At 39.8% G+C, this 12125-nt stretch overlaps 1 protein-coding gene across 1 annotated transcript in view; it reads left to right on the forward strand.

Moving 5' to 3' along the window:
* LOC141165376 (E3 ubiquitin-protein ligase Rnf220-like) overlaps window positions 1-12125 on the forward strand; it is a 63770-nt gene that overhangs the window by 2310 nt on the left and 49335 nt on the right. Inside the window, exon 2 of the mRNA XM_073650970.1 lies at window positions 4414-4948. Coding sequence (XP_073507071.1) covers window positions 4438-4948 — 511 coding nt within the window. The 5' untranslated portion in view covers window positions 4414-4437. The remainder of the gene's footprint in view (window positions 1-4413; window positions 4949-12125) is intronic.

Raw genomic sequence — 12125 nt, forward strand, 5'->3', positions numbered from 1 at the left:
TATCTACATTCATCATCTTTCTCATATTATTGATCCATCGATGCTTTCTGATAATTATGCCATTACCCCCTGCCAAGTAATTTTTTTTTAGAAAATGAATGTGAGCGTAAAAAATCTAATTGTTTCCTATTTGTCCATTTGTTTTGGTTTCTTTGTTTTTGTATTCACATAGCTAAAACATGTTTTAATGTTTTTACTGTAGCAATATGGTATAATTCTATTTTATGAGATTAATGTCGCTTTTTATCTTTTCTATGTTTAGTCCATGGTTAAATAAAACCTCAAATTCAGTGATTTTCTCAAAAATTAGCTGAGGCCAGCTGACACAAATTCTAGTCTTCGTTTTGGGATTGTTTCTATTTTTTCTCCAGATTTCCAAAGTTGTTAAATTTTAATAACTTTTATTACTGTAAGACTTTTTATTTAAAATTTTTACCAGATTCTCCCATAATCTAAATGTATTAAGAAATATCAATATTTAATTTACTTTTTTGCTTTCAAGGAATTACTATAATGTCAATGTTTTTACGCAGTTATTAAATGGAAGCAATTAAATATTAAAATCTGTTCATGTTAAATAAATAAATAAATATCCATTAACTTCAAGCTGCTAAATTTTCTTACTGTGCTGCGTAAATATTTATTCCTAAATCCTGGAGAAAAAAAACATTATTTATTCCTATCTATATTTTTTAATATATACAATCTGTATACAAATGATGATCTATTAGATCTATATATATCATCATTTATATACAGATTGTATATATTAAAAAAATATAGATAGGAATATTTATTTATAAATTTTCTAAATATTTAACTTTTCCCCATTTATTTAAAATGTTGTATGTTTAAATCCATAATTTATATAGCTTTATATGTTATAATAAATGTACGTTTACCCAGTCTTTAAATTATCTTAATGACAAAATTATAAATTTTTTTTTTTACTATTATCGATAAACATATATTTTTACAGCTTCAAATAATCCATAAGACAGCAGACTTCTAACTATTTTTTTTTGCAAAAATTCTAAAAGAATTTCAAAATGTGCTATTTATATTTAATTTATTTTTAATATACGCCTTACATTTTTCTAAAATCTTTATCCATCCATATCTTCTTAAATTGAATGAAATACAATAAAGTATAAAAAAAATTAAATGAGATAAATGACTAATTTGTAAATGTGTTAAATACTAATATCTTCATTTTTCCAATTTGCAAAACTATTGTAGATGTTTTATAGGATTACAATTTTTTTTATTTAATCTAAAGAAAATATTAATTCATTTCTCTCAATGTTTTTATGGCTGTAATTTAAGTAGCTTTATCCTATGCCGTAAAGTGATTATTTCTTTTTATTTGATTTTTTTTTGTTTTATGCAGAAAAAAATTGCACATTTTTTTTTTAGAGTATTTTACAGACTGGTATTACAATTTATAGGACTTATTTTTTTTTATTTGTTTTTAAGAAATTATTAGCTAAAGAATGCAGAAACAGCGTCTCTTGGAGTTATTTTAGAACATCTGAAAATATAGAAAAAAGGCTTGTGCTGCTCTACTCATAAAGGAAGGACAGAAAAAAAGTTTTCCTTGTTCCTAGGAAAAATCTTAATTAATTGTGACATTTGTTCTTTATGTTCTTGAGTCATGGATGCAGAGAATGACACTTCTCTTTCGCAACCACTACAGTATGTACTGTAGATGTATAGTATGTGCTTCTTTGGTTCTTCAGAAGATAGATACAAGAAGATTAGCTAGAGCTCCTCAGCTGACAATCTCACACAAAAGAGGCTTTATCTGGCTATACACATTAGACTAATGTCGGCCGAAGCTGCCGATATCAACGGGTTTGGCCAGCGGTCTAATGTGTATGGCGGTGCCGACCAACTGATCATCGGGAAACATGTTGATTGGACATGTTTGGTTTCGGACTGCCGATCTCATTGTTCTCCCTAAGATAAGCCACCTGCCAACGTGTCAGCTGGCGACTTCCCCATAGAGAACACAGGGACCCTCGACCAAACGACGGCTCTTGTGTATGGGAGAATCGGCTGACATGACTGATGGCCTAACGATCTGTCAGAGCATCGTTCGGCTGGCCTTAGAAGAAGTGGTTGCAAACAATATGATTCAAAATAGCCTAATATATAGCAGCACAGAAGACATTATCACACATCGTAGGCTAAAGCCCTCAAAACACTTCAGATAGCTGCCAGCCAAACCATTATTTAGCCATCTTCCCTTAGAGTTGAGAAAGATTGTGCTCCTATGTTCTCTACAAGAGAGCCTCTGTCAGGCATCTTTGGCAGCGGCTTAAAAGAACAAAAGATTGGCAGTCCAATATCAGACAGGACGGGTCCATATCTTCCCCATTTTCTGTTGGGAGACAGTTGGGGGGTCCCCATACATATTAGACTGACTGTTGGCATAACACACTTTTAATATAGAAGGTAATATTACACAAGATGGGCTTAGATATCCGCTCATCAATCAGTATCATGCAAGATAGGTTTAGATACACCCACTTGACAGCTTAAGATGGTCATATGTATGAGCTAGTTCTTGAACAAAAGTTTGTTGGGCAGACAACTTTCTCTCCTGATTTCCCCATACACGTGAACACTGACCTATGACAGCAGCTTATGTCCCCTGAAAGCAAAATAATAGGCCGTTGAGCCAGCCAGGGTGGCCGCCAATACATATCATATGGTCGCACGGACTTGCCAAAATCGGTGGGCTGGGATGACTTTCATCTAATGTGTACTGGGGCCTTTAGATGCACTAAGCAGACAGTATCAAACAAGGTGCAATAACTCAGAAAATGGTATCACACTGTACATCCAAATACAGAGCTTATCAACAAACAGTATCATACATGATAGGCTTAGGTGCTGCAGCTCATCGGAAAGTATCACATCTGAAAGGCTTAGATACAACAACTCAGCAGACAGTCACACATCCAGGCTTAAGTACACCAACTCGGCACACAGTTTTAGGTATGATAGACTTGGATGCACCAGCTTATCAGCACATGGTCCTTGCGATTATAATGGCCTGAGTTTCGGCTTCTCCTTCTCACCAGTATAGGAGCGGGGACATCCTGTTGCTCAGTGCAGCAGCTTTCACTCTCCACACCATGACTTAATCTTCCACTGGAGATCACTGACTCTTCACCACCAGGTTTCACTACATAAATTAATGCAAGATTGTCATCACAATTATATTGGTGTGAAATGCATGGAAATGAATGTGGTATGAATGAGTCTGTATGTGGGCAACCCATGATGCAACGGGCTAAACCTCGGATGTACTGTTTTTGTTTTCAATAAAAACATAGAGAAACTCAAATAATATTTAATACTTATGAAAAAAAAGTATTTACACCTTAGATAACAGCTGTATTTAAAAGAATTTTCCAAAAAGACAAGGAAAATGGAGTCAAAGCCATCAGTTTGATAAAAGATTAGAATCTGGTTTCTAAGAATCCAAACGTCGATGACATAGGAATCCAGAAATGAAGAAAATGGGCAGTCATACCACCTTCCTGGCAGGAATTAGTATGAGAAAATGACTCCAATGTCACTGAAACACCATAAAATAATCTTGAGGAACAATTTTTGATCTGACCTCGTATAGATTCTGTCTACCTCAAATCACTTTAGGAGCATGAAGCCATCTCTCATGCTTGGTGGTGGTAGTGCGATGCTGTTGGGTGCCTCAGCACCTTAAGATCTTGACAATTTTGAAGGAGACATGAATTTGTCACAAAAATATCTTAAGATTTGGTCTTTTTTCCATAACCAAGCTGAGTTGTAAGACAATCACCACAAGTAATTAAGGTAGAACAATTGTGCCATTTTGGAAACATCAACTCAACGCTGAGACTTAGACCCGAGAGAAATATTGTAGAAATAAGCAGTTCATACCTAAAGGTCCACATAGAATCCCTCAAATGAGACCAGATTAAGGTGTGCAACCAAGCATTATGTTTGATGGGACTATTATGATGATTTTTTTTTAATTCAAGGCTTTCATGAGTTTGATACCTGGACTACAAATGTGCCGTGGAAAGGTTACTTGAGTTGAGGTCTTGACAAGTTGGTGTCCACTTTAGGGATGGAAAAGGATCCATAATCAGTTTTGTGATAACCAAATCTTTCTCATGGTCCATAAAGGTTGCATAAGGGTATTATCACCTACCAAAATTTGGTGTTACTTATTAGCTGTTAATTTAGGGTGGGGAACACTAAAGATGTAATGTCCAGTTTGGAAATAAAGCAACCACTGAATAAATATGTATGGTTTTCTCATGTAACATAATCATAATGGCCACCTTGTTTGAATCTGATCATTTAGCTCTCTTGGGGATTATCACCTGTGAAATTAATCTGTGTTTTCTTTTACAGATTTTTTTTTTACTATTTTTTGCAATGGAGAACACTCCCGGCTTGATTAACCCACTGACATCTCAAGCCCTTCTGGTGATGGCTACTTCTTCAGAAGGTCCACTTGGGGTGGCTCAGCAGCCTCCTCACTATACTGTACCAATTGGTATGGACAAACCACCACAGATGACTTATCTGAGCCCGGCATACCCTTTACTATACCCACCACAAGAACATTTAAATTCTCCCTGTGCCCCTCAGCTTCTTTCTCTTTCTCATCAATATGGACACCCACGTCTGGACCGTGGAGGAGTAGGAGTTTTAGGATACAGTGCTCTGCACCCCTTTGCTGCTTTTCGCCTTCCCGAGAGTGTGGAAAGACTGCAAGCAGGGTTTTTGAACCCTAAAAGGCTGAAGGGAGACTCGGAGCCCCCACAGATACATTACCTTCCGATGGAGACAGGACTGGAAGCTTCTCATATATCAACAGGACCAGCAATGCCACCCACATCTCACAGGAGCTCCCCTAAGCCAAGAACCAGTTCTCACAAGAGAGGTAAAAGATGAAAGTCGTCAATATGATGACATGTGAAGCTTATCTACCGTAAAGAAATGGAGGATAGATCTGGCTCCTTCTTGGAAGATAAATAAGTGTAAATTCAAGATAAAAAGACAGTTACAGTAAAAAAGTCACATTGTAGACATTAGATCTTTACGGTAAAATATCTATCTTTCGCGATATTTATCAGTATGTATAACTGCATTGTATCACAGCTAGGACACATGGTTTGGCCAGAGAAAAGCACAGCCTGTGCAGCTTAACCACTGAGCACTTCTTAATGAATGCATTGTTAATGTGTTGAATGTATTCAGTGTCACTGGGGAGAGGGCAGAAAGCAGAGGGGTCCCTATCGATATATTGGGAGGGGAAAAGGGATAAGAAGTCACCAGTTGGCCAGATGCTGCACAAAGGCTCCCAGGGGAGAGGGGACAAAAGACAGAGAGAGATTAGGAGATGCAATGAAAAGGAGAGGAAAAGACAGGGCGGTGGAGAAAGTGAAAAAGGGGACTAAAGAGGAAAAACAAACATTGGGTGGATGGGGGAGGGGTGGTCAGGTCTGCTCAGGACTTACATTCATCTGGGACCTGGACTGTTAACTGATCCCCTCCCTGCATACAGATAGTGCACACCCCTCCCTTTCTCATGGAGATTTAATGCCCAGAGAATGAAAGCCTGCAGGAAACAGGGGCAATAACTGTGATAATTACACACACCTGCAACCTCTGCTGAACACAAGATATACAGTCCTCATACATCATAGATAACAGACACACAATCTATGGACTCTATTCTATGTCTCTATCAATATATCTGATATCTATCCACTCTACGTTGTCTAACTTTATCTCTCTACTTATCGGCCTACTCTGCTGCATCTACTTTATCTATCTACACACAAAAGAAAACAGCAGTACTGCCATATAGACTATACTTACATTCTGCATTATTGCCATATAAAATATACTTACAGGGTCTTGAAGAAAAAGCATCCCCACAGCATAATGCTGCCACCACCATGTTTGGCAGTGGGGATGGTGTTTTCAGGGTGATGTATGGTGTAAGCTTTCCATCACGAATAGCATTTTGCATTTCACCCAAAAGTTCTACTTTGGTTTCATCTGACCAGAGCATCTTCTTCCTCATGCTCTCTGTGTCCTATACAATGATTTTTGCAAACTGCAAACATGATTTCTTATAGCTTGCTTTAAGAAATGGTTTTCTTCTTGCCACTCTTCCATAAAGGCCATATTTGTGGAGTACAAGACTAATAGTTGTCCTGTGGACAGATTCTCCCACCTGAGCTGTGGATCTCTGCAGCTCCACCATGGGCCTCTTGGCTGCTTGTCTAATTAGTGCTCTCTTTGCTTGGGATGTTAGTTTAGGTGGACAGCCGTGTCTTGGTAGGTTTGCAGTTGTGCCATACTCCTTCCATTTTTGGATGATAGATTGAACAATGTTCCATGAGATGTTCAGAGCTTAGGCTATTTTTAATAACCCAACCCTGCTTTACACTTCTCCACAACTTTATCCCTGACCTGTCTCAAACAAACCTCTGAGGCCTTCACAAAACAGCTGTAGGTATACTGAGAATATATTACACACAGGTGGACTCAAGTGGACTCAATTTACTAATTATGTGACTTCAGGAGGGAATTGGTCACTCAGGATTTTATTTAGGGGTATCAGACTACAGGGGCTGAATATAAATCCACATTACAATTTTCAGATTTATATTTTTTAAATAATTAGAAAACAATTCATAATTTCCTTTACACTTCACAAATACTTGTTACTTTGTATTTGGAATATCACATAAAATCCCAATAAAATACATTGAAATTTGTGGGTGTAATGTGAAAAACTGTGGAAGACTTCACGGGGTATGAATACTTTTTCAAGGCACTGTGTACACTGCACTACTGCCATATAGACTGTACATATATATATATATATGTGTCAAGTGACTGTAAGTATGAAAATCGCATATGAGTGAAGTGGCCATGTGATAACTGATAGGAGCAGAGCTGAATCCTGACAGTGAGGATATTACATGTTTTTAGAATTGGCATACTAAAGGGCTTGCTTCATTTTATAATTAAAGGGCTTGTTCAGGACTGAGATGAAAGTCTGCAGTCACTCTAGGTGACTTCAGGCTTCTGAATTCTCACAGCGCATGCACGGCACACTTTTAGGATTCTCCCTTGCCAGTAGCAAGAGTGGAAGGTCATGTGAGCACAAGTTTGCGATTTGTATACTTCTGGCCACATTCCAACAAGACATGTCCGGCCTCACTCAATTCATTTTCACTGAGTTAGGCCACGTACAGTGCCTACAAGTAGTATTCAACCCCCTGCAGATTTAGCTGGTTTGATAAGATGCAAATAAGTTAGAGCCTTCAAACTGCAAACGAGAGTAGGTTTTATGAACAGAAGCATAAATCTTACAAACCGAAAAGTTATGTTGCTCAGTTGAATTTTATTAAATTTTAAACATAAAAGTGTGGGTCAATTATTATACAACCCCTATGTTTAATATTTTGTGTAATAACCCTTGTTTGCAATTACAGCTAATAATCGTCTTTTATAAGACCTGATCAGGCCGGCACAGGTCTGTGGAGTTATCTTGGCCCACTCCTCCATGCAGATCTTCTCCAAGTTATCTAGGTTCTTTGGGTGTCTCATGTGGACTTTATTCTTGAGCTCCTTCCACAAGTTTTCAATTGGGTTAAGGTCAGGAGACTGACTAGGCCACTCCAACACCTTGACTTTTTCCCTCTTGAACCAGGCCTTGGTTTGCTTGGCTGTGTGCTTTGGGTCGTTGTCTTGTTGGAAGATGAAATTACGACCCATCTTAAGATCCTTGATGGAGGAGCGGAGGTTCTTGGCCAAAATCTCCAGGTAGGCCGTGCTATCCATCTTCCCATGGATGCAGACCAGATGGCCAGGCCCCATGACTGAGAATCAGCCCCACAGCATGATTGTGCCACCACCATGCTTGACTGTAGGGATGGTATTCTTGGGGTCGTATGCAGTGCCATCCAGTCTCCAAACGTCACGTGTGTGGTTGGCACCAAAGATCTCGATCTTGGTCTCATCAGACCATAGAACCTTGAACCAGTCTGTCTCAGAGTCCTCCAAGTGATCATGAGCAAACTGTAGACGAGCCTTGACATGACGCTTTGAAAGTAAAGGTACCATACAGGCTCGTCTGGAACGGAGACCATTGCGGTGGAGTACGTTACTTATGGTATTGACAGAAACCAATGTCCCCACTGCCATGAGATCTTCCCGGAGCTCCTTCCTTGTTGTCCTTGGGTTAGCCTTGACTCTTCGGACAAGCCTGGCCTCGGCACGGGAGGACACTTTCAAAGGCTGTCCAGGCCGTGGAAGGCTAACAGTAGTTCCATAAGCCTTCCACTTACGGATGATGCTCCCAACAGTGGAGACAGGTAGGCCCAACTCCTTGGAAAGGGTTTTGTACCCCTTGCCAGCCTTGTGACCCTCCACGATCTTGTCTCTGATGGCCTTGGAATGCTCCTTTGTCTTTCCCATGTTGACCATGTCTGAGTGCTGTTCACAAGTTTGGGGAGGGTCTTAAATAGTCAGAAAAGGCTGGCAAAAGAGATCTTTAATCAACACATGTGAAGCTCATTATTCTTGGTGCCTGAACTACTTCTTAATACTTTAGGGGGACCAAACAGAATTCTTGTGGTTTGAGGGGTTGAATAATAAATGACACTCTGAATTAACTTTTAACGTTTAAAAAAAAAAAAAAAAAAAAAAAAAATTTGCTGCAGTGCATTTCCCACTTCCAGGCTGATCTACAGTACAAATGTCACAATGCCAAGTTAATTCCGCATGTGTCAACCAGCTAAATCTGCAGGGGGTTGAATACTACTTGTAGGCACTGTATGTCTAGTCAGAACGTGACTGCATGTATGCAATTTGCCGGCACCAGAGCATCCTGACAACGTGCAGTGAATGCACTGTGAGAATTCAGAAGCCTGCAGTCTCCTAGAGTGACTACAGTCTTCCATATCCTACCTAGACAACCCCTTTAATGCTCCTAACATAAATAAAAACATAGTAACCCTTAACTTGTCAGATGACACAATACTTTATTAACATAGTCATGTATCACATAATCTTACAAGTTATGAATTGCTACATGTGTACAGGATCAGAACCAATAACAGCTCAAGAATCCATCACCAGAACCACTAGCAGTACAGAAATACGTCACTAGAACCTCCATCAGTACAGAAATACATCACCAGAACCACCAAGCAGTACAGAAATACATCACCAGAACCACCAGCAATACATAAATTCATCATCACAATCACCAGCAGTACAGAAATACATCCTTATAACCCTCATCAGTACAGAAACACAGCATCAAAACCCTTATCAGTACAGGAATACATCACAAGAACCACCATCAGTACAGGAATACATCACTAGGACCACCATCAGTACATGGTATATCAATTGTAATGTCAGGTCAGATCTATATACATTTGTATCACATTAACCTACAAGTTCCATTACCTTCTTAACAATGGTAAGGAGATACTGGAAGTTGTTTCTATCAGTCATCATGAGACTGCTGACCATACATGAGCTACAGTACTGATTAGAATTAGTCAGTATCACAAAAAAAATTACATCCATGTACCTTATAGATGATGTTGTCTCTGAAATCATTCTCTTTCTTTTCTTCATCTTGTCCAGATGCTATGAAGACTTTTCACAGGCACAGCTCATCTCTACAGACTTTCATCTTCTCTGGTCTTCTGCAACACATCCACACACAATACCCTTAAAAATAATAGTGTCCTTATAATGGTCCTGAATAAAAATATCTGCCCAATGCCGAGCCCCTCAATAAATAATTGCCTATGTTCCATGCACAAAATATGACCCACACACTGTCCCTCTTATGGTACATGCCCTCCATACTGGGCCCCCTCTTCAGACTGTCCTCTTACACTGTGTCCCCCCTATAGGGCCCAGTATCTATACTGTGCCCCTTCATCACATTTCCCCTCCTTGGTATACAGTCCCCTCCTGGCTGTGCCCTTACACTGTCTCCCGATGACCCCCCCACACTATTCAGTCTCTATTCTGTGCCCACTCACACATTTCTACCCTGATACTGTCTCCTCACACTATTCTTCTTAATAGTCTCGTCACAAATTTCCCCCTCCCTCCTCATACTGTCTCCTCTCACATCCTCCCTGCTAACCATACTTTCTCCTCACATATTTACACCCCCGCTCTCCATACTGTGTCCTCACCCATTCCTTCACCTATGCTAGCTATACTGTGTCAGCATACATTCTTCCCCTCGCTCCTCATACTGTGTCCACACCCTTCCCCCCACTCCCCATACTGTGTCTGTACCCATCCCCTCCCTCGCTCCACATTCTGTGTCCCCATATATTCCCCCCTCACTCCTCATACTATGTCTGCACCAATTCCAACCTCCTACTGTTTCCTCATACATGCCCCCCAGCTCCACCCTTGCTCCTCATACTGTGTCCACACCCATTCCCCCACTCACCATGATGTTTCTGCACTCATTAAATCCCATGCTCCCCATTCTGTGTCCGCATATATTCCCCTCTTGCTCCTCATGCTGTGTCCTCACCCATTTCCCCTCATACTGTTTCCACATACATGCCCCCCCATCTTCCCACTTGCTCCTCATACTGTGTCCTCAAATTTGTCTAGTTTTTCTCCTCTCCATATTGTGTCTGCATCCATCCCTTTGTCGTTCCTCCAAATTGTGTCCTCAAATGTTATTTCTCCTCTCCTCCCCAAACTGTCCTCAAATTATTTCTGAGATAAGACTTGATTACTGGTAGCCAGCGCGCAGCACCTTCTCTTAGCTGACTGTTTGACAGCCGGCTCAGAGAACGGCCAATTCCCAGTCCGGGGGATGTGGCAAAATGCAGCCGCCGGGAAGACACCTCAGACGGCTGCATTAGGAGGCCCGACCGCTCCCCCTGCCGGCTGTGCCCTGGGCAGATGCCCCGCCTGCCCTCCCCTATATTCGCCTCTGACTTTTATATACCGCATTACTTCCATATAGACTATACTTATATACTGCATAACTGCCATATAGACTATACTTATATACCGCATTACCGCCATATAGACTATACTTATATACCACATTACTGCCATATAGACTATACTTATATACCACATTACTGCCATATAGACTATACTTATATACCACATTACTGCCATATAGACTATACTTATATACTGCATTACTGCCATATAGACTATACTTATATACTGCATTACTGCCATATAGACTGTACTTATATACCACATTACTGCCATATAGACTATACTTATATACATCACATTACTGCCATATAGACTATACTTATATACCACATTACTGCCATATAGACTATACTTATATACTGCATAACTGCCATATAGACTATACTTATATACCACATTACTGCTATATAGACTATACTGCATTACGGCCTATATACAATACTTATATACTACATTACTGCCATATAGACGATACTTATATACCACATTACTGCCATATAGACTGTACTTATATACCGCATTACTGCCATATAGACTATACTTATATACTACATTACTGCCATATAGACGATACTTATATACCACATTACTGCTATATAGACTATACTTATAAAATGAAGGTACAGGACAGCACGGGGGCTCAGTGGTTAGCACTGTCGCCTTACAGCGCTGAGGTCGTGGGTTTAAATCCCACCATGGACAGCACCTGCAATGAGTTTGCATGGGTTTCCTCCGGGTTCTCCGGTTTCCTCCCACACTCTAAAGACATACTGATAGGGAACTTAGATTGTGAGACCCAGTGGGGACAGTGCCGATAATGTCTGTAAAGCGCTGTGGAATTAATGGCGCTATATAAGTGAATAAAATAAATAAATAAAAAATAAATACTTAGCACACAAATTGGCTAATTCACAGCAGCCACTACAAGGCGATCTTTCTGCAATAGGACCTTTAGACTTAATATTTATCAACCACGCCTGTCATGAACTAAAAACTTACATCACCATTGAATTGGCCAATTTGTGAACCTTCAGTCATTTATTCATTTATTTTTTTGCAATATACTATTGGGGCCTCTATATTCAGCA

This window comes from Phyllobates terribilis, unplaced genomic scaffold (assembly GCF_046119375.1).
Source record: "Phyllobates terribilis strain yellow unplaced genomic scaffold, ASM4611937v1 Scaffold_11__3_contigs__length_659146591, whole genome shotgun sequence".
In the NCBI taxonomy this organism is placed as follows: Eukaryota; Metazoa; Chordata; class Amphibia; order Anura; family Dendrobatidae; genus Phyllobates; species Phyllobates terribilis.